Here is a 25,510-nt window from a genome sequence, read left to right as displayed (position 1 = left end):
CTTTATAAAGAAGACATGAGTGAATTTGTAGTCGTACATAGCAGGTGAAGATACTTCAGCCATAACATTAAATAGCACGAGTTATATATCAATAATAGCAGATCAAAATCTGTCCATGATGAAGAGTATAGCAACAAGTATATCACAGTTTTGTTCTTAAAACCAGTATCAAAGTACGAAAAAGATACAACTATCAAATATAGAATACTAAACGAGTTTGCATGTAATACCAATTTTATTAAACGAGTGAATAGTTCTGGTATCTGACAAGCGACAGCGAGTGAATAGTTCTGGTATCTGACAAGCAGAATCGAGTGAATAGACCTGGTATCTGACAAGCAAAATCAAGTGAATAGACCTGGTATCTGACAAGCAAAAGTGACTGAATAGACCTGGTATCTGACAAGCAAAATAAAGTGAATAGACCTGGTATCTGACAAGCGACAGCGAGTGAATAGTTCTGGTATCTGACAAGGGAAAGCTAGTGAATAGACCTGGTATCTGACAAGCAAAATCAAGTGAATAGACCTGGTATCTGACAAGCAAAATTGAGTGAATAGACCTGGTATCTGACAAGCAAAATAAAGTGAATAGACCTGGTATCTGACAAGCGACAGCGAGTGAATAGTTCTGGTATCTGACAAGGGAAAGCGAGTGAATAGACCTGGTATCTGACAAGCAAAATCAAGTGAATAGACCTGGTATCTGACAAGCGACAGCGAGTGAATAGTTCTGGTATCTGACTAAGAAAAGCGAGTGAATAGACCTGGTATCTGACAAGCAAAAGTGACTGAATAGACCTGGTATCTGACAAGCGAGAGCGAGTGAAAAATTCTGGTATCTGACAAGCGACAGCGAGTGAATAGTTCTGGTATCTGACAAGGGAAAGCGAGTGAATAGACCTGGTATCTGACAAGCAAAAGTGAGTGAATAGACCTGGTATCTGACAAGCGAGAGCGAGTGAAAAATTCTGGTATGTAACAAGCGAAAGCAAGTGAATAGTTCTGGTAGCTTTCGCTCGGCAAATAGCAGAACTATTCACAAGGTTCATCAAATTTGTATAACACAATCCACAGCATAATCCAACTGAGTTTGAAAAGAAAAATACTCCTAACATGTCTAACACGTCAAAAGTTGATACGCTTTATTCAATACCATACACACACTGTAGTTATCAAAACTCCCATACTTTAATATAGACTTATGACTGTCGTTGCGCTACGATCATGAAGCTTACAATCACATCACAATGCCCTAGGACGTAATTTGTGGACTTTCGTTGCAACAGAATTGCCGGGTCATCAAATGTGCATAAGCTCTTCTCAGTGATCTATCACCTCTACATGCAATGTCACAGAAGAAGCCCAGGGTTGTTGGGAATTTTTAATATTTGTTAGAGAAACTTGTTCCTGCAGTACATAAGCACGCGCTTTGGTATTACACAATTCGTACAGCTGTATGTTTATTAAACAGGTGATCTCTTCACAGGCGAGTAATAAAGGAAAGGAAACATATAAAAACAGGCTATAAATCGCCAGTAACCCAAGTTAGGCAACCATACTAAGTCCGTGGACTTACAGTACCTCTGCCACCTGCACGTAATACCACCAACCATCTAGCTGCTTGCGAATGATGACAAGTTAACAGAACATCTATTCACCTTGAATGATATGGTATTGCATATTCTCTCAAGGGCCTCTTAACATGTAACATGTAACTTTATGTATCTAACTGTGGTTCCTTTTTGAAACCTTTTTATGGAGATATGTATCTTATCATGGTTGAATGAATGGCTAGAGAACTACTTTTTAATCACGCTAATGCAAACCTCACATCATTGATCAGCTTCTTTATTACAACTGTAGCGTCCTACAACTGACATTAATCAAATAAATTAATCTGAGCACATCTACTTCCAACAACAGGACAACTTGACAATTAACCACCTCCAGTAATTATTCCCCAGTGGAGGCCTGGAGAGAAACATGTCCCCAGCACCCCATACTTGTTGTAAAGGCTGACTAAAAATAAGTATTTGGATTCACAATATGTGACCTGATCAATTGTGTGAGTGTGAAGCCTAATGGGTACCTTGTTGTTTAGATCTGGTCTGTCTGCTGTATGTGTAACTTATAGGCCGTGTTACTATAGCGGAAAATACACAGACCGACTGAATAACCGACTTCATATTGGAACAACGTATCGGTAAATGTGATCCGTAGCCGCTAATTGGCCATTCAATGCACAGAAAGTTAATTTGTTTGTTGTTTAACGCCGCACTCAGCAATTTTCCAGCCATATGAGGGCCGTCTGTAAATGATCGAGTCTGAACCAGACAATCCAGTGATTGACATCATAGGTATCGATACATGCAAATGGGATAGGATGACATGAATCAACCAAATCAGCAAGCCTGACTAGCTGATCCCGTTAGTCGCCTCTTACAACAAGTATACTCGCCTCTTAAGACAAGCATAGTCGCCTTTTACAGCAAGCATGGGTTGCTGAAGACCTATTCTACCCCCAGAATCTTCACCCGTCCACGAGCTAAGTGAACTCATAAAAACTGCAATGATGCTCAATAAACTGACTTCATCTATTTTAATTCTTGTTGTGGGAAGACAGGGATCATGGACATATACCACAAGTGAAGATGTTGCAAACACACCAAGGATCATAAGTGAAGTGAATCCGGGACTCATCCAGAAAAGAGGGACGCTTGAAGCAAGAACCTCTACACTCTAATGGTCCTTAACCTGTGGGATTGTGGGTAAGAAAATAGGTCACCGGCAACCCATGCTGGTTGTAAGAGGCCAGGGAGGTCAGGCTTGCTGACTGGGTTGATGATGCATTGTCATCTTATTCCAATTTTATAGCTGGAATATTGCTGAGTGTGGTGTTAAACAAGAAACAAACAAATCATTATGAAGGTGAAGGTTAATTAAGGCTGAAGCAATGACTGCATTTCACCCAGGATATAAAAACAAAAAGTGTAAATAGCATGTTTTAACTCCTGAGATGTTTAATTTTTGCACATAGTTTGATTTAGGAACACATGTACTGTATTCGACGTAATAAGCGTCCAGGGCGCACTCAAAATTAGAAATAGGGGGCTCTTATTAGAAAATAATTTTGGTGAGATTAAAAACAAGGTTGAAAGATTGTAAATTTTTTGATTAATGCTGACAGCCTGAAACGATATGAAAGAAGAATCTGTGTGTATTATACACGATAGATATATTTTCGGGAATTAAGTTGCCCATAATTAAGGGTGCAACAAACGAATGCGGATTATACACGAATAAATAAGTCTTGTGTACATTGATCAATCGGAAAGGGTGCTAACTGGGACTGTCCACTCGCCAATATATCAGCAAACATCGGCGTGGGCGATTATTAGAGCAGGACGCTTATTACGTCGAATACGGTACGTGAAAAAAAGTGTGATTATTTACAAATGGAAATCATATAGCTAAATAACAAACAAAAAAACCAAGGCAAAGTTTGACACACACCCCCACACCCCTGACAATATTATGACTGGAATAATGCTCACTCACTCACTCACTCACTCCACCGACAACCACACCAACCACTGGCCCACATGAACAAACTTTACTGTACGATCCATAATTATCACAACAAATAAAAAATTCAAAGACAGATGATGTCATTGACAAATCCAACATATGGGATATTCAGAAAAGAAATCATCCTTCACTATTAAATGGCTTTGAAAAAAACACACTTCTCTCTCTCTACTTGATCTATATGATCTTCATCATAGCTAACCTTCAAGCTGTGACCTCTGGAAGGAAACTTTCCTGTGACAAATGTCCTGTACAGGGTATTTAAACATTGAAGGAGAATAAAAACCTACATTGTGACAGCTAGGTCGCTGCAAATCTCCCAGGGACAAGCACAGAATATTAAGCCCTATAAAAAATACAAGTTTACTCAAGGCATGAGTAAGGACAGATTTGGGACTCCCGTGAGTCTTATAGTTATAGCATATTCCCACCGTCATGGTGTTAACACAACTTTTACACCAGCTAACACAGAGAATGACACACAAGAATTATCATATGTGCCTTGTGATACTTTCTTTAGTTTTTTAGTTTATGGATTTCACTGATCAGAGCTAAAGCCACCATCAAAAAATATACCACACAGCCTTCCAATCGTGGGTGTCTTAATGATGACAGCTTAACTTGTTTTGAGAAGTATATAGTGTAAATGCAATTTATTTCCCCACCGCTTTATCTTTGATAGACTAGAACAAAAAAAGACCAAGCTACAAAAATTTTAAAAATGTACCGGTAACTATCAAGTTCAAGGACAGATCCAGCATGTTTAAAAGAGAGGGGTCCAAAATATCAAAATCCTTTCTCAGGTAATTTTACTACCTTTTACATACCACGTTTCCTTTTCAAAAGGGAGGGGTCCGGACCCCCTGGACTACGCCTCTGGATCCACCTATTAAGTTTATATATAAACCTGATTAAGTTCATCCTACTGAGTCCCTGGCCGCTGATGTCTTCTCATAAGGAGAACAAAGCTTTCTCAGAAGTAAGTACATACACCATACTGTGAAGAAGTCATGCAACGTCCTACACTTAAAACAATATTAGCTTTTATTTTTTTCTAGTAAAACAACTGATTCAAAAAGATTTTTTTGCCAAATGATATTTTTGTTTGTTTGTTTGTTTGTTTGTTTGTTGTCCTATTCTAATCTGATATTCACGGATACATATAATATTTCAAAATATTCAGCTACTCAACTGTATTTTGATTGCTACTTTTATTGTGATGATATCCACAACCGTTGGCCAGTGTAATCTATAGACCATCAAGTGAGAAGGGTCACTGACCTGGCCTGTGGTAATGCCAGTCCTGATGGACGACCCAGTCACTGACTTGTCATGACTTCATGTAGGGTACAGTTACACATCAATCATGTTATGCCATTCTGTTGAAGGGACCATTTACGAATATTATAGTCAGATTAACCACAAACGGAGTGAGTGAGTATGGTTTTAAGCCGCTTTTAGCAATATCACAGTGGGGGACACCAGAAAGTGAACATATTTTAGTCAAATCTGAGTCAACCTTAATATTTTTCAAATATTTTCTGAAACAAATTATTCTCTTAAAAAACTTCAGTAGTTGTCATGAAACACCTGTAAGGTAACAATAACATGGTGCATGTTCCCGCTCTTATACCAGTAATGTAACACAAAGCTGACACTTCACTCTTATCTGTTTGTTTGTTTGTTTGTTTGTTTAACACCACACTCAGCAATATTCCAGCTATATGATGGCAGTCAATAAACAATCGAGTCTGGACCAGACAATCCAGTGATTGACATCATGAGCATCAATCTGCACAATGGGATACGACGACATGACTCTTATTAATGATGTAAACCTGAGTGCATATCCAAGGCCGCAACAAATAATTATTTGTTCTCCAGTAGCACCTATCCCTTTTTTAACAGAAAATACCAAGCCATGAAGCCCTGGTAAGCATAATGAGAAAAATATGTGTAGAGACAAATACATTCCTTAGAGCTCAAGAGAAGGAATTCACCTTAAAAGCATTTTCATCTAACCATTTATGTTCCATCAGGTTGAAGAGACATCAACATCAGCCATTGGGAAATTTGAAATCTTTGAGTCCTCGAAAATAATTAATGCAATCCGAGACTAAACACTAAACCTCTAGTCTGGAGCCATAGTGTAGAAAAATGTCCGTCTGAGTAAATTGGAGTCACACGTGCAGACTGAAATCTACTTAATAGATGCCAAAGGACAAGGCTATAGGTCTTAGAAGCTTTTAGCAATGACATAAGAGTAACGGGGGGGGGGGGGGGGGGGGGGGGGGGGGGGGAAATGCCTACAGAATTAGTTATAAAAGAGGTGAAACTTTATGAATAAATAGTGAGTGAATTTGGTTTAACACCACTTTGAACTGTAATTCAGCTATATCACAGCTTGTCAGATTAATGTGGGAGGAAGGCCCGAAGTGATGCAGGTCTAAGATGTTTACAACTTTGGTGAAACCCACAAGCACGGGTATGGTGCTGACAAAGCTAGAAACAGCATTAATCAGGACGAACCAGGATTTGAACCCACACTAGGTTTCTGGTATGCCAAGGGACGCAACTCTGCACATCCATGCCTTCCCTGGCGGACAAAGAAGGCAGTGGTGCAGTGGGTACAGCACTAGTTGGTCTCACCATAGACTTAGGTTCTGTTCTCACAGGGTCAACATGGTCCAAAGATAGTGGTTAGATACATTGTATAACCACAAGACCTGGGCTAACACAATCGAGCGAGTATGAGAGCATGGTTTCACGTTGCTCTTTAGCAATATTATAGTAATATCTCAGCAGCGGACACCAGAATGGGGAGCACCAAAAAACAAAATGAAAGAAGCATTTCTTTTCTCCCAGTTCTCAAGAAATATTTCCTTTTCAGACAGCCTGTTTAATCTTGTACCCAGCAGTACTAGGTGTACTAGACACAAGTGCCTGTTCTTGTGTCATGCAATATACCATATATAACATAGATGCAATAAATATCATCTCACAAATCAGACCTCACAAAGACGTCATATATCACTTTTAGCATGCCTATTTCGCAATCTTAAGTTATAACACCCTATATCGGTGAACCTGTATATTGGACCGTATTAGTAGTGGTCCGAGTCGATACTCATGGGATACACCTGGAATTAAACATGCACTGCAGTGTTAGATATTGGCACTAGTCCTACAGTCCTTGCCAAACTGACCAATAGTTAAGGTATCATAAGGACTAGTAGAAATTTGCCCTTTTTAAGGGTTTTGCAATATGTTATCATTATAAGGACGGCGGACAAAAACTGTAATGCAAAGCATATATTTTCATAGAAGATAGCCATTAAATTAAACAATGTCACATTTATTTTCTCTGAAAAAATATACATTGCTTTGGCATCAAAATGACACACTCGTATTGAAATACAGAAACCGAAATCAATGAAGTCATGACGATTTGTAACTGCTCCTTGTCAATAGCTGTTTGACCATCCTATGAATCTGGTTCCTCTGCTTCTTGGCTTTGTGTGATTCAACCCAGTTCTTGCGACCTTCTGACCAAACACTGAATGAGGTCAAAGTCATATGTAGGCGTTTCCAAAAGATACAGTGAAGTTTCAGAATACATGAAAATAAGAACATTTCTTAGCATTTGCAATACAGCAATATCTGCATAAAGATGGGCTATAGGACAGGTTGCTGAAGACCTATTCTACACCGAATCTTCATGGGTGTGAAACCCATGGACTGGGGCATTTGTATCATGTCAGTAAGCCAGTGAATCTTCAACGTACAGTTACACCTCTCACTACCACTGCCACAAAAAAAGTTGAGTATCCCCTGGTATTTTTTCTATACAATACGTATCACAATACAGACTGATGATACCACTGGTATCACGATACACTAACAATTCGGAAAAAAAGATGAAATTAGAAAAATTTAATTCTAAAACCTCTGGGTTCATACATTTACTTATTTTTATCGAAAAATCAAAAACTTGTTAACTAAAAAAACAAGATTAAAAACAGATTTAAATGAAAGGATGGTTATTGAATGTAATAGTTCAATAGAAGACACATCCTCTATCACCATGTCCTGGTATATTTCGCTAACAAGTTTCGCTATGCTACTTCTGCCATTACGGGAGGTAAATCTATCAGTTTCTGTTCTATTTATAGCGTATCTTGATCTCACTAACTGACGATTCAAGTATCGTCTGTTCCTTAGTATTGATGATATCAAAGGTATCAGTGAATCGTTACAACCCTAGCCACAATATCAATGAACAATATGTGTCTGCTGCTGTCATACATGAATAAACCAGAACATTAACATTGGTTTATACGATGTTGTGAGAACTAGATATGGCTGATACTGGGAAGAAAGACGAAAGGTCGATCAGCCAGAGTTGCAGAGACAGCTTGTTTATCTGCTGAAAACCAGAGAAGATTCTAAGTTGGCAATTCAATAAATGAAGTATGTGTGAGAGAATTATAAGCTTCACGAGATATTGAGAAGTTGATTTGAAAGGATAATAGGCCGTCTGCTATTTCTGTAAGCCAAAAGACGAGTACTTAAATCAGGGCATGTTGATTGATTTCTGGTCAGACACGCACGTAATATTTCGTTCACAATGCAGTAAGTACCGGGACTTATCCAGGACTCAAAACAAAGAGCACCTGGCAGGCAAATAGGGGGAGATGTTATTTTGTTCAAAACTTGGATTTTCTTCCTATTTTCTTAAATTCGGAAGTCTTTAACGTTGTACAGATCGAGCTCCAGATGACTTTTTGGGCAATTGATTTTTTACCCTAGGGTTTCTATTTTAATTGGATTATAACATTTTTCATTGGGTAACATATATTTTTTCACTCATCTATTCATCACTATTGGGTTTTTCCCAAAATTAGTGAACATTTGAAGATTTTAAAAAAGTGAAATGATGTTTTTGATGTATAGCTCGTAATTGTGTCTTGGAATTTAGCTCCTTTGTACGCATGCTGAAAAAGCTTCATTGGGTTTTTACGAGTGCTGTTTTTATACATTTGAGTTTTTTGGGGGGTATTTTACGCAAATGCGCTGCTTATCTGTAGCTCTGGTTGTAAATCAACATTCCATTCAATAGTTTTTTAAACTAAGCATTAAAGCCTCTTCCTCATTATTGGTCCCAACATCACAGAACTACAAGTACCTCAACCAAGCCATCACATTCAAAATAATCAAATTAACATGAATAGAGAACAATTTTGGAACGTTTTAATTCCATTTTGGGAATTTTGTGGACTTTTGATGCAGACTGAGGAACGAATACCAGCCTCTAATCAGATCCAGATAAATCCCTGATTTGTCTTCGTGTCCTGGCGCCATGGAGTGATGCTCATGCTATCAACCACTGTTGGCAGACTTGATCATGGTGGGTGGTAACTTTTTTGTTGCATGAAATTTTCCTCCACCTGCCCAACTGTCTGGCAGATTATTTTAAGACTTATACAGAGCTCCAGATAAGCTTTTGGTGTTGTTGGTATTTTACCCATGCATTTTAAAATCATTGGGTATCAGTAATTCTATCCGGGTATTCAAATTTCTATTACCCACTAGTTTTTACACATGTGGGTATTTAAGTTAAGTATTTAAAAACACTATTCATCTAGTCCCTGCAAACTGGTGTCGTGTGGGTTCGAGAGCTTTATAGGACTCAAAAATACCGCGATACTTCCACAAGAAAGTGTGATGGCAAATGATCATAATGTAACTGTCATCGTGGAGTTTGGCAAGGTTGACTGAATGCCCGTTTATAATTTCAAAATAAGTTGCTGATTTGCTAATCAAATACGCAGGGTTACTTCACAATATTTGGATGATACGCACAAGTTTTATTTTTGTAGTGTATCTGTAATGTTCGTTGCGTATTTGATACGCTTGTTTTACTGCGTATTTCTGCATTTCTGATGCGTATTTCACGCAGATACGCAGCTTATCTGGAGCTCTTCGTATACCTATTCAGTTTTATCATAACTCCTTGTACATTCTCAAGTAATTGTTTTCATTATTTCTACTGAATCAAGACGCAATTGTTCTCTTATTTCTGAATATAGCTGTACGTGTTAGAAAACAACATTCACTCACTGTCCTGCTCCTGTCTACCTCAGGGACATACATAGAAACTGACGAGCAAGCTGGTGAGCAAATCCACCAGCAGCATGCCAAGGACTACTGATTCCATTACGTCAAAAGATGAATTATTAATGTTGATGGAATTAGGCGGTGTGTTCACCCACCTATCGAGAACGTGTGGCAGCTTTCAGGCAGCGTCAGATAATGAAAGTACGGATCCCACTCCAATACATATATATCTCTAAGCCAACCTTCCATGTGGAAAATCATTGATGCCATTCTAGAAACCGTTCCCATAAAAAAATTGGACAAAGTCTTTTCAAGTTATCTTCCTGTGAAACAATGTTTCTGTCTATAGGCATGATAAGGTTAATTTCAACAGCAGAACTGGAATTTCCCAATATGAGACACACTAACAACTACATTGTTACAATCGTTTTGACTCTGTAACAAAAAACATCTTTTGGATGTGGTCATAGTGTTTCTTCTCCCTCTAATAATACATGCATCAATTTCAGGAACAGAATTTAGCCTGCTAGCCCAAACCATGAGGTGAAAGGGACAGTACGTTGATGGTTCTGTGTGTATTTAAATCATGCATAAAATAATTTCCGAGTGTGACGTCACACCTTTAGTTCATGGTCGATTCAATTCTCAAATCAAAACAGAGCTCCGCACAGTGAAGCCGACATCCCATGCACTGCTCAGAATAACTGGCTTCAGTCATGTTTTTATTTGAGGCAACTTGAAGAGAAAGCTTGTGTGTTTTTCTTACAAACGAGTTACAAAATACTGATTGCCAGCTTGATTGAATTTGAGTCAGTGTTTATCAAAGACTAGATTAAAACATAAATGCCTCAGTCGTGTGATGCCAGTCACTCTCCTACCCTGAGTTCCTTGCAGCCAGCATAGTACCTGTGTCACATCATCACATCATACACAGTCCTTTCAAGATATTGCATAAGTTTTTATGCTTCATTTTGGACACGTCAACATATTCAGATAAATATGTTTATATCATGTATATGAAATAACATAAAACTTAAAAAACTTTTCCCATTTGCGTTATCATCCTCCACCTTCAAAGATATGTCTTCACAAAGGTATGTACACCTTTTTGTCTTCACAAAGGTGTGTACACCTGTATGTCTTCACAAAGGTATGTGTTCACAAAGGTGTGTACACCTGTATGTGTTCACAAAGGTGTGTACACCTGTATGTCTTCACAAAAGTATGTACACCTGATTGGCTTCACAAAGGTATGTACACCTGTATGTCTTCACAAAGGTGTGTACACCTGTATGTGTTCACAAATGTATGTACACCTGTATGTGTTCACAAAGGTATGTACACCTGAATGGCTTCACAAAGGTATGTACACCTGTATGTCTTCACAAAGGTATGTACACCTGTATGTCTTCACAAAGGTGTGTACACCTGTATGTCTTCACAAAGGTATGTACACCTGTATGTCTTCACAAAGGTATGTACACCTGTATGTCTTCACAAAGGTATGTACACCTGTATGTCTTCACAAAGGTATATACACCTGTATGTCTTCACAAAGGTATGTACACCTGTATGTCTTCACAAAGGTGTGTACACCTGTATGTCTTCACAAAGGTGTGTACACCTGTATGTCTTCACAAATGTATGTACACCTGTATGTGTTCACAAAGGTATGTACACCTGTATGTGTCCACAAATGTATGTACACCTGTATGTGTTCACAAAGGTATGTACACCTGTATGTGTTCACAAAGGTATGTACACCTGAATGGCTTCACAAAGGTATATACACCTGTATGTCTTCACAAAGGTATGTACACCTGTATGTCTTCACAAAGGTGTGTACACCTGTATGTCTTCACAAAGGTGTGTACACCTGTATGTCTTCACAAATGTATGTACACCTGTATGTGTTCACAAAGGTATGTACACCTGTATGTCTTCACAAAAGTATGTACACCTGTATGTCTTCACAAAGGTATGTACACCTGTATGTGTTCACAAAGGTGTGTACACCTGTATGTCCTCACAAAAGTATGTACACCTGTATGTCTTCACAAAGGTGTGTACTCCTGTATGTGTTCACAAAAGTATGTACACCTGTATGTGTTCACAAAGGTGTGTACACCTGTATTTCCTCACAAAGGTGTGTACACCTGTATGTGTTCACAAAGGTGTGTACACCTGTATGTGTCCACAAAAGTATGTACACCTGTATGTCTTCACAAATGTATGTACACCTGTATGTGTTCACAAATGTATGTACACCTGTATGTCCTCACAAAGGTGTGTACACCTGTATGTGTTCACAAAGGTATGTACACCTGTATGTCTTCACAAAAGTATGTACACCTGTATGTCTTCACAAAGGTATGTACTCCTGTATGTGTTCACAAAAGTATGTACACCTGTATGTGTTCACAAAGGTGTGTACACCTGTATGTCCTCACAAAGGTGTGTACACCTGTATGTGTTCACAAAGGTTTGTACACCTGTATGTCTTCACAAAGGTGTGTACACCTGTATGTGTCCACAAAAGTATGTACACCTGTATGTGTTCACAAAATATGTACACCAGCATACATTCACAAAGGTATGTACACCTGATTGGCTTCACAAAGGTATGTGTTCACAAAGGTATGTACACCTGATTGGCTTCACAAAGGTATGTGTTCACAAAGGTATGTACACCTGTATGTCTTCAAAAGCGTATGCATACATGGGTATATACACGTGTTCTGTACATATGTACAGTTCATCCTTATTAGATAAATGTGCATGTCTGGAGGCTATGCAGAAGCTTATTCAAATGAACGCATATTTGCCTCAGGAGTAAGATTAATCAATATATGTGCACTGCATTTAGACACATGAGCAAATATACATTTAATATTACAAAACGAACTGTTACAGAATCTACGTATATATCATTTTGTGAACTGCATGATTCATGCCAGTATGTCTGACCCCGACAAGCCAACCCCTCATACATATGGAGGCCACCTGTTTCTCCGTCTCCGGAGAGGAGTAATGTCTCTAAGCTGACAGTAAGATATAAAATGAATTTTTAAGACTCTTAACCTGTCCTTTGCATGTCATTATTGGGCAAACAAACACACGGTAATTTTTCAAATGCTTACAGATGTACAACCTTAAGCCTGAAAGTCTGTTTCTAATAACAATGTTCAAAACCTGAGTTTCATCGGGACCCTAAATTCCTATACTACTCAAGGGGCCAGGACCCCCTTAATTTTGAACATATTTTGGATGCATGTTTACAGAGAGAAAATGTGTGCATATGCAAAGTAGGACCAAATGAACGAGCCTCTAGTTTGCTAACTCTTTATCACAATTCATGTTTCTACTCATGTTATCAACAACCGGATTCTTCCAAACAGCAACTCAAAATATTTTGGGAGTCCGACATTATTTCCAAAGAACAGACTTTGAATTATTTGCACTACCTTCAAAAATGGAACCCATGGAGCTTTAGTTTGAAATGGGACACTCCTCAGGGAATTGATGAATTGACAAGTTCGATACTTTGCACATCCAGTGGGCATAATGCACTGCCACTTGAAGTCCTCACGAAGCATCACTGACGCCTAAACACTTGACTACACTGTTATAAGCTGCATATACCCTACAAGGTGCTAAAATACATATATGCACTGTCAATGGCTATCTTACAAGGTGCTATAATACACATATCAGCATTCCCGTTTACCAGTACTTACCAGTTTTTTACCAGTAAAATTGGGCTTGGCCCGGTAATTCATGTGTCTGCCAGTCCCTGTAGACCGGTAAATAAAATCAGAGCTCCAGATAAGCTGCGTATCTGCCTGAAATACGCATCAGAAATGCAGAAATACGCAGTAAAATATAATCCAAGCGTATCAAATACGCAACGAACATTACAGATACACTACAAAAATAAAACTTGTGCGTATCATCCAAATATTGTGAAGTAACCCTGCGTATTTGATTAGCAAATGAGCAACTTATATTGAAATTATAAGTTGGCATTCCGTCAACCTTGCCAAACTCATCATGATCATTTGCCATCACACTTTCTTGTGGAAGTATGGTGGTATTTTTGAGTCCTATAAAGCTCTCGAACCCACACGACACCAGTTTGCAGGGACTAGATGAATAGTGTTTTTAAATATTTAACTTAAATACCCACATGTGTAAAAACTAGTGGGTAACAGAAATTTGAATATGCACCTAGAATTACTGATACCCAATGATTATAAAATGCATGGGTAAAATACCCACAACACCAAAAGCTTATCTGGAGCTCTGTAAAATACCCTAAAAATCTTTGTTGTTAAACAAAACATTGGTGATATTCATATAAGTACATTTTTCGAACAAGGTCAGCTTGTCTGTTACCATCAGGGTTTCACTTTGGGTTTTTTCTAGGTTAAATATCCATTTGTAGCGACTTCATCTCGAAATATTAGAAAAAAAAAAGATGAGAAAATTGTGACTGAAGTTTGTGTGAATCATGTATGGATCTAACTAAGTTACTTCAGAGATGACATCTTTGCACTGAACATGATGTTGAAAGAATAAAAGCCAAATAATTTTCTTACATTTTTTCATTTGTTGAAAGTTGGGACTGGCAAAAATTAGGGAGGACTGGTAATTTTTAGAGTTTCAAAAGCCAGCAATAGCTGCCTCACAAGGTGCTATAATACACATATGCACTGTCAATAGCTGTCTCACGAGGTGCTATAATACACATATGCACTGTTAATAGCTGTCTCACAAGGTGCTATAATACACATATGCACTGTCAATAGCTGTCTCACGAGGTGCTATAATACACATATGCACTGTCAATAGCTGTCTCACAAGGTGCTATAATACACATATGCACTGTTAATAGCTGTCTCACCAGGTGCTATAATACAAATATGCACTGTTAATAGCTGTCTCACAAGGTGCTATAATACACATAAGGACCTCACTGCCAATTACTAAACTAACATCTGCAATCTAGCAGCAGCTCAATCAACAGCTGATTGCTAACTGTATTGGAATACACTGCTAGTGTGGTAGTCTCATCATAACCCTCTGTTACCTGGGTCATGATGAACTTACAGCATGTTATGAAAGGGTTCACTAAGTACACAACCGGTGAATGAGACACCTACCAGACCTGACTCTCACTCTGCCCAGTACTTTGCACGCCCACAGTTGCATATTTAGCCATGAAACAACAGCAAACAACGTACCCTCATTCATTCTAAACAACTGTTTTCCACAAAACAAAATTAAATCTAAAAACAAATATATTATAAACAAGGAAATACACTCATAACAGAATTTTGGTTTGCCATATATTTCAGCAACACACACTATAATGTCTGCATGCTATCTGTTTCTACTACCTTGATTACAAAAAGTTTTGTTGTTTAACGCTACACTCAGCAATATTCCAGCTGCATGACGGCGGTTTGGGAGTAATCAAGTCTGGACCAGACAATCCAGTGAATGACATTATGAGCATCGATCTATGCAATTCGGGTATAATGACATGTATCAACCAAGTCAGCGACCCTGACCAATTGTTTCCTATTCGCTGTCCCTTACAACAAGCATGGGTTGCTGAAGACCAGTTCTAAGTCGGATCTTCACAGGTCAACACAATATGGTGATATGTGGTTGAAATTAAATATGATTTGGTTTGGTTTGTTGTTGTTTTACGCCGCACTCAGCAATATTCCAGCTATATGACGGCGGTCTGTGTAAATAATCGAGTCTGGACCAGACAATACAGTGATTGACATCATGAACATTGATCCACGCAATTGGGACCGATGGCATGCATCAACCAAGTCAGCGAGCCTGACTATCTGATCCCGTTCGTCACCTCTTACGACAAGCATAGTTGCCTTTACGGCAAGCAAGTCAGCGAGCCTGACCACCCGATCCCGTTAGTCGCCTTTTACAACAAGCATAGTCGCCTTTTACGACAAGCATGGGTTGCTGAAGATCTATTCTACCCCGGAATCTTCACGGGTTGAAATTAAATGTGAAAGACAGGGCATTCTGTTCATAACCTATACATTTCAAGGTAGAGATGGGGAAGTTTCTACATTCAAATACAATTGGAGCAAACCTCAAGGACCCCACGATTCTGAACAATTTGAATACTGGTGAGATACAACCTGTGCCAAACACAAAACAGGAACAAATACAAACAAAACATCTACAAAGTGTGACTGGAGGGTTATATAATTGAAAATGTCAGAATTCAAGTAAACGTCTGTGATATATCCCTTGTAAACCAGCCTCCCTATCTGCAGATGACATAGGCCTTGTAAACCAGTCTCCCTATCTGCAGGTGATATAGGCCTTGTAAACCAGTCTCCCTATCTGAAGGTAATATAGGCCTTGTAAACCAGACTCCCTATCTGAAGGTGATATAGCCCTTGTAAACCAGTCTCCCTATCTTCAGGTGATATAGGCCTTGTAAACCAGTCTCCCTATCTGAAGGTGATATAGCCCTTGTAAACCAGTCTCCCTATCTGAAGGTGATATAGGCCTTGTGAACCAGTCTCCCTATCTGCAGGTGATACAGGCCTTGTAAACCAGTCTCTCTATCTTCAGGTGATATAGGCCTTGTAAACCAGTCTCCCTATCTGAAGGTGATATAGCCCTTGTAAACCAGTCTCCCTATCTGAAGGTGATATAGGCCTTGTGAACCAGTCTCCCTATCTGCAGGTGATACAGGCCTTGTAAACCAGTCTCTCTATCTTCAGGTGATATAGGCCTTGTAAACCAATCTCCCTATCTTCAGGTGATATAGGCCTTGTAAACCAGTTTCCCTATCTGCAGGTGATATAGGCCTTGTAAACCAATCTCCCTATCTGCAGGTGATACAGGCCTTGTAAACCAGTCTCCCTATATGCAGGTGATATAGGCCTTGTAAACCAATCTCCCTATCTTCAGGTGATACAGGCCTTGTAAACCAATCTCCCTATCTGCAGGTGATATAGGCCTTGTAAACCAGTCTCCCTATCTGCAGGTGATATAGGCCTTGTAAACCAATCTCCCTTTCTGCAGGTGATATAGGCCTTGTAAACCAATCTCCCTATCTGCAGGTGACAAAAACCAGTCTCCCTATCTGCAGGTGATAGGGAGGCTGGTTTACAAAGGCTCTATCTGCAGATAAACCAGCCTGCTAAAATCTGGGGTCAAAAATTAGTTTACACCAATGATAAATAGAAGAACATTACAAATAACACAACATGCAAGTGCATAGCACATTAATTGTACTGCCTCAACCAGTTTATAGCCAAGAACCAAAGATCACCAGGTAAAACTTGCTTTGAGATAACTAGTATACCCCCCTTGTTCCAAAACCATTTACCTTTGAATGCATCCTGACCTTTCCTTTCCAATGTGTTTTTATAACAGAAATGATTCAAAACACAGCAAAAGGTCAAGTTTACTGTCTAAACCGATGTTACTATTCTTAACAGACGAGGCAGAAAACTCAATCCTTTTGTGTTTACAGTTGAAAATTTTTGATAAAAGCCCTTTCATTTGATATATTTGGTATACTAAAGTTAATGGTTTGGAAACTAGAAAATAGAAAATTCCAAAAAGATCTTTAACTTGCAGTCTGACAAATCTTGTGAAGGCCTGTGCAAAATAAGCATCAGACCTTAGTAGAATGTTACATAAGGCATCAATCATAGCTATATACTAGATGTTGGATAGTAACCGCAGTACATAGCTGAGGGGAATGTGACCAAGTGACATATGCCGTTGGTCACAACTGGTACATTAAGTTGACAGGAGAGCTCTATTTCCACTAGTTTGGTTCCCTCCCATCACAGAATATGAGATTGAAATGGGAACTTTGTTCAGACTTATTATACTTGTAGAAAAATCAAAGTTGGTATTACAGTTAACTTTTATATTACTAGACATACACAGTGAAATATGTTTATAACGAACATGCATATAAACATGATAACCGAAATGACGGACATAAACTGTTTTGAAGACCCATCCATTTGCGGTTTAAATGCTATTAATATGCATATCACAAACTACGGTTATGACAAACTAAAATTAGTGGTTTCTTTGAGTTTGTTATAACCGTAGTTTACTGTATTTCAGAAATTAGGGGGAAATTGTAATCACTGGTCTGTGGCTATTACTTTTTCTTGTTTCAAAAGGAAATAAGGAACAGTTTATCAAAATCCTACCTTGGAGAAAGTCTTGCAACATGGAGTCAAGTTTGATGTCACTGTCAACAAATAAGGGCCGATGATCGTAGAATTTACACACTGTTCCCAGAGGAGTCTTGTCATCAGGATCAATTAAAGTCAAATCCTTCGTGTTCAGCAGGTTCACAATGTGACTTTTTTCACCATCAAAAACAGGTATTCTTGTGTAACCATGATTCATGATTTCAGACATTGTGTCAAAATCCAAAACGGTGTTAATATCCAACATGTACACATCTTCAATTTTAGTCATCACATCGTCCACCTTTTTGTTCGAAAGTTGCAATGCTCCTGCAATAATATTAGCTTCCTCATTCTGAATAACTTTCGAATCAGCAGTCATTCGTATCAACTCTTGTAACTTTTCTTTGTTGTAAACTTGACCAATTTCCTCACCAAGAACTTTATCAAGAAGAAGACTGATTGGGAATGATAATGGGAAAGTGACTATCATGAAAAACAGTGTGATCCATCTAGTCCTGGCACCAATTGCTAGCCCATGTCTTGAACAAATTGCCTGTGGGATAATTTCTCCAAAAATGACAATTGCAATAGTGGACATTATGACTGCAATAAGTCCATTGGAGAGATCATCCATAAGAATTGTCAAGGTATTGTTTACCAGCACGTTACCTAATAACAATGTACACAACAAGAAATTACCTCGTTTCCTCAATGGAACAATGACACGTGCATATTTCTTTTCATTTGGAGAACCACACTTTTCAATAATTTTAAGTTCAGTTTTATCCAAAGCCATCAAGCCAAGATTCAGTCCACTGAAAAGACCAGAGAGACACAATAAAATAGTTAAGCTAGCTATTTGGAGCCATAACGGTAGGAGGAAATATTTTTTCTCTTTGGCTTTGACCGCAAGTCGTAGCCAAGGATCGTCGCCCTGTTTAGTCCAGTGCGACTCTTCTTTCAAACACAGGTAATAATATTTTTCATTTCGTTCTGCATTTACGCCTTCTAACGAAATATTAAATTCTGCAACTGTATTCGATATCAATCTACTGACGCTAAAAGACTTCGTCTTTTTAGAGTTTTCACACGTAGCAGGTAGCAGTTTATCCGGTCGAAGTTCTTCTGTAGTGAATGAAATCTCTGTGGAATTGGTGAAGTTAGTGCCGATAAGTCGGATTGAGGTGTTTTCGTAAACAGTCACTGTGAGGGTGCCGCTGGCATCTCTACTGCCCGCATGTGTAGACAGTATCGCAGCCACCGTCGATGTTTTTGGGTTACTTGCTTTGCACATCGTGACAAGAACTGCTAACAACCACACAGACAACTTTATCCATCCACCACCATCAGCCATGTTTTTGCGGAAACAAAACCGGAAGCAGTTGCTCGGTCAGTTCCGCCCATTGACCTAAAGGGAGATAATTCATAGCAGACGCTTTTCAGGAAATAAAATTCACATCAAGAAAATTGTTCGATTATCGAATATACAACGCTTTAAACTTAATTGATCTTACTTACTTGCATTTTGCGTTAAATAAGATGTTTACAACGACCCAATCCTTTACATGCGATCCAGTACAGATATATTTCGTAACTGGTAATTTGGTAAAATAATAATAATAATAATAATAATAATAATAATAATATATGCATTTGTATAGTGCAACCTTCACCCAAGAAGAAACCCAATTTCATATTTCTAACAATTCGTTTATATCAGACGGTTTGGATCTTATATAGATCTACTAAATCTAAATTCATACTATATCTGTCTGTCTGTGTGTGTGTGTGTGTGTGTGTGTGTGTGTGTGTGTGTGTGTGTGTGTGTGTGTGCATAAATAGTCATACGACACGAATTGCTCTCCTACATGTTTCAGTTTTATCTTATCAGTCTACTTTTTCACAAAATTACCCAGCCACAGATTGCTTTTTTTAAAATGTTGCAAGAATGAGTGATGGTTAAGTAGACACAATCAAATATGACAATAGTTCTTTCAGTTTTCAGTTACACAAAAAAAAACCTCGGTAAACTTTTGCGCCTTAGTTAATATGTTTAATTTACGTTTTCGTTGACGACTGAATAGGTAACTGGTTATTAATGTTCGTTCCCAGCATGCACTTTGTTCTCCAATCAGGCAGGAGGGGAACATGTCTTCCCATTACTGAAAAAATATTTTTTCTTGAAATGTTTCAGGGACATATTAAACGTTTGTTATGTCCGAAAATCTCAGAGTTAATTTTCAAATTCCATGATACGTCGCCACAACTTTAATAAGCAGTTATCAATCACACATCTGTTTTCCGAGTCCCCAAGTACTATCCAAGAGTAAAACGTGAAAATATTGCATTCAAGGACAAAACTTTATGCAACTCACCGGATACTTGTAGGAAGTTTGAGTCCACTGACCCCGGTAACGTCCAGCTCAAGCTGTGTGTCTGTCTGATGTCCCCTGCAACAATAGACGCTGCCGGCGTGTGCCCAGAAGGCATTTACGAATCTTCAATATTATAACATCCGTGACTATTTAATGGATTACATTCTATATCCATGAATTTCCGTCAGGCGAATGACTCGGTGTTATTCATTAGAGACTTATGTAATCTTGAAATTGTCATGTTGCGTCCTCGATATAAATTACCAGTAACAGGGATGGACGTGTGATGGAGAGTAGAGTCATCTTCAGTATGTTCGGAATGTTCACGTTGTACGGCTTAAGAAGTACTCTGGATCCCTTAAGTATTCAACATTCAACAAGTGATTCAGTTAAGAATATACTCGTTTTGATGCCTATGCAATCTGTTATTTTGTTTTTATCATACTACCATGTGATATATAACATTGTTTTGATATCATTACACATAAACATTGTCTTGTGCTTCATCACATATAAACATTGTCTTGTTCTTCATCACACATAAACATTGTCTTGTTCTTCATCACACATAAACATTGTCTTGTTCTTCATCACACATAAACATTGTCTTGTTCTTCATCACACATAAACATTGTCTTGTTCCTCATCAAATATAAACATTGTCTTGTTCTTCATCACACATAAACATTGTCTTGTTCTTCATCACATAAACATTGTCTTGTTCTTCATCACACATAAACATTGTCTTGTGCTTCATCACACATAAACATTGTCTTGTGCTTCATCACACATAAACATTGTCTTGTTCTTCATCACATAAACATTGTCTTGTTCTTCATCACACATAAACATTGTCTTGTGCTTCATCACACATAAACATTGTCTTGTTCTTCATCACACATAAACATTGTCTTGTTCTTCATCACATATGAACATTGTCTTGTTCTTCATCACACATAAACATTTTCTTGTGCTTCATCACACATAAACATTGTCTTGTTCTTCATCACACATAAACATTGTCTTGTGCTTCATCACACATAAACATTGTCTTGTTCTTCATCACACATAAACATTGTCTTGTTCTTCATCACACATAAACATTGTCTTGTGCTTCATCACACATAAACATTGTCTTGTGCTTCATCACACATAAACATTGTCTTGTGCTTCATCACATATAAACATTGTCTTGTTCTTCATGACACATAAACATTGTCTTGTTCTTCATCACACATAAACATTGTCTTGTGCTTCATCACACATAAACATTGTCTTGTGCTTCATCACACATAAACATTGTCTTGTTCTTCATCACACATAAACATTGTCTTGTGCTTCATCACAAATAAACATTGTCTTGTGCTTCATCACACATAAACATTGTCTTGTTCTTCATCACATAAACATTGTCTTGTTCTTCATCACACATAAACATTGTCTTGTGCTTCATCACACATAAACATTGTCTTGTTCTTCATCACACATAAACATTGTCTTGTGCTTCATCACATATAAACATTGTCTTGTTCTTCATCACACATAAACATTGTCTTGTTCTTCATCACACATAAACATTGTCTTGTGCTTCATCACACATAAACATTGTCTTGTTCTTCATCACATAAACATTGACTTGTTCTTCATCACACATAAACATTGTCTTGTGCTTCATCACACATAAACATTGTCTTGTTCTTCATCACACATAAACATTGTCTTGTTCTTCATCACATATAAACATTGTCTTGTTCTTCATCACACATAAACATTGTCTTGTTCTTCATCACACATAAACATTGTCTTGTTCTTCATCACACATAAACATTGTCTTGTGCTTCATCACATATAAACATTGTCTTGTTCTTCATCACATATGAACATTGTCTTGTTCTTCATCACACATAAACATTGTCTTGTTCTCAATCACATATAAACATTGTCTTGTGCTTCATCACATATAAACATTGTCTTGTTCTTCATCACATATAAACGCCGTGATATAACTGGAATACTGTTAAAAGGGGCGTTAAACCAAACTCACTCACTCACTCATCACATAAACATTGTCTTGTTCTTTATCAAACATAAACATTGTCTTGTTATTCATCACACATAAACATTGTCTTATTCTTCATCACAAATAAACATTGTCTTGTGCTTCATCACATATAAACGTTGTATTGTTCTTCATCACCTATAAACCTTGTCTTGTTCATGACATATAAACCTTGTCTTGTGCTTCATCACATATAAACATTGTCTTGTTCTTCATCACATATAAACATTGTCTTGTGCTTCATCACATATAAACAGTGTCTTGTTCTTCATCACATATAAACATTGTCTTGTGCTTCATCACATATAAACAGTGTCTTGTTCTTCATCACATATAAACCTTGTCTTGTTCTTCATCACATATAAACACTGGCTTGTGCTCCATCACATATAAACATTGTCTTGTGCTTCATCACATATAAACATTGTCTTGTTCTCCATCACATATAAACGCCGTGATATAACTGGAATACTGTTAAAAGGGGCGTTAAACCAAACTCACTCACTCACTCATCACATAAACATTGTCTTGTTCTTTATCAAACATAAACATTGTCTTGTTATTCATCACACATAAACATTGTCTTATTCTTCATCACAAATAAACATTGTCTTGTGCTTCATCACATATAAACGTTGTATTGTTCTTCATCACCTATAAACCTTGTCTTGTTCATGACATATAAACCTTGTCTTGTGCTTCATCACATATAAACATTGTCTTGTTCTTCATCACATATAAACATTGTCTTGTGCTTCATCACATATAAACATTGTCTTGTTCTTCATCACATATAAACATTGGCTTGTGCTCCATCACATATAAACATTGTCTTGTGCTTCATCACTCATAAACATTGTCTTGTTCTTCATGACACATAAACATTTTCTTGTTCTTAATCACATATAAACATTGTCTTGTTCTTCATCACATATAAACATTGTCTTGTGCTTCATCACATATAAACATTGTCTTGTTCTTCATCACATATAAACATTGTCTTGTTCTTGATTGGTGTAGTTTATTTATGCAAATATGGATTTCGTAATATATATCAGTATTTGTTCTGACACTTTTTCATCAAATCTATGTATTTTTTGCAGGATTTTGATATCTTAAATATATCTTTACTTATAGCCGCTGATATATACGGTGTTTATGTACATCAAATATGTCGCATGTACGTCTTGAAGGTTGTTGTTTTTGTTGTTTTTTTATCTATTTTTTTTATATTTCATTTCTATTATTATTTTCTTATTGTGTTATATTGATTTTAAGGGTGGTAGCATTCAGTTTCAAATCGTCGGTATTTTTATTTATTTATTGTGCGTTTCTTGTTGCTTCCCCTTGTGGGGTGTTGTTTACAAATGTATTATCATTCATTGGTCACAGTAATACATGACACTTTTTATGAATAACAACTTCTTTATTCTTTTTAACAACGTTTCGACGTTTCGGGGCTACTTCTTGCCCCTCCGTCAGGCGAATCCAACTTCTAAATGCCTCCCAAAGACTTCGTTGGTGACGTTCTTCATCTCTATAATGACCAACAAACAAGCTAGTCAAACACATTTGTGCAATACAGTACTGAGCCACAACAAATTAGTTATCTGTTTGTCTGAATCACGATCTATGTGTAAACTCTCAAGGACACGTAAGTATAAGCGACAACAATCGTTCAATAATCTTAAGAAATATCTGCAACAGGCTCAGTCCATTGTACGATGATTCTGATTGTCATAGGCATGTGTTTATGGATCATTATCAAACAGTGATGATTCCAGTTTTTCGCGAAAGGGTGGGCGTGTCCTGTCCCATCGTTGGTCTCCATCACAAACACACACAAAGGCAAATCAATTGTTCACCTGGGGGCACGGGTGGCCCAGTCGTCTAAGGCGCCGCGATTCGCTGTGCAGAGTTGCGTCCCCTGGACACGCCAGAAACCTATGATTGTGGGTTCGAATCCCGGTTCACCCCGATTATGTTTCTAGGTTTGTCAGCACCATACCCGTGCTCGTGGGTTTCACCGAAGTGGTAAACGTCTGAGACCTGCATCACTTCGGGCTTTCCTCCCACATTAAGCTGACACGCCGTGATATAACTGGAATAATGTTAAAAGCGGCGTTAAACCCAACTCACTCACTCACTCACTCAATTGTTCACCTTAAAATACACCGTAACCTTTGGTACAAGTTCAGTTCAGATTATTTCTCTGAAAAGTACAAGAGTACATACAAAAACACACACACACTAACACACACACACTAACACACACACAAACACGCACACACACACAATATTATAATATAAACATATAATATACAATGCAGATTAAGATGGTGACATGCCTCGTGATAAAAAATAATTATAAATTGTAAAAAAAATAGACACCTTAACGTCACAATGTGTTCAAATGTACATTAAAAAACACAGTAACCACTGGTATAAGTGAAAATCGGACTTCGATTTGATCACTGAGGCCTTAAATTGTGCTCGACGTGACTACCAAAGATATTTTGAAAGCTTCACTAAGGCCTTGAGTGCTCTAACCCTCAAGCAACTTTTGAGCAAGAATTGTATGACGGTCTTTGAAATCTTTGTAGAAGCATGCTCGAATGTACCTCTTACGTTGTGAAATGTGGATTCCAAAGGCTGGAGCTGCTTTTGGAAAGTTGAAGTCATCCCTCTCATCATACAGTCTTGTCACACTGTGCCATAAGTCTTAAATATGAAACATGATCATTTACCCGGGGTTAACGCGTCCACGCGCTGACATCAAAGTCCAGTTTCACAAGGCAAGTGGACACTCTTGCCTCGGGAAGATGCAGACGGATTGACTGGTCTCTTTTATTTCTAGTTCAGCATAAATCTTTGGATCTTGCCAATTCCGATTCACATACATTAACGGGTTTTTTGGTTTCTTTGTTTGCTGTTTAGCCGCTCGATATTCCAGCCATCTGACGGCGGTCTGTAAATAATCCAGTCTGGACCAGACAATCAAGTGATTCATACATCAACGTACACATCAGCAATATGGAGGGGGGGGGGGGGGGGGGTGGTTATAGAAAATAATATATTATAATATTGTGTTAATCATTATGGCTTTAAACACATTATTTTTGTATCATTCCATTATTTACGCTAACTACGTGT

General features: G+C 37.9%; 1 protein-coding gene across 1 annotated transcript in view; it reads right to left on the bottom strand.

Annotated features, from left to right (window-relative positions):
- The window catches only part of LOC139452213 (metal transporter CNNM4-like), an 83,598-nt gene extending 64,321 nt beyond the window's left edge, over positions 1-19,277 (bottom strand). The window contains exon 1 of the mRNA XM_071233602.1: positions 17,939-19,277. Within this exon, the coding sequence (XP_071089703.1) occupies positions 17,939-19,277 (1,339 nt within the window). The remainder of the gene's footprint in view (positions 1-17,938) is intronic.
- Between the last annotated feature and the right edge of the window lie 6,233 nt (positions 19,278-25,510).

The sequence above is a fragment of the Haliotis cracherodii genome, unplaced genomic scaffold (assembly GCF_022045235.1).
Source record: "Haliotis cracherodii isolate W230 unplaced genomic scaffold, xgHalCrac1.p SCAF_9, whole genome shotgun sequence".
NCBI classification, from domain to species: Eukaryota; Metazoa; Mollusca; class Gastropoda; order Lepetellida; family Haliotidae; genus Haliotis; species Haliotis cracherodii.
Note: the sequence above shows the minus strand (reverse complement) of the source record. Positions and strands in the feature narration are given on the sequence as shown.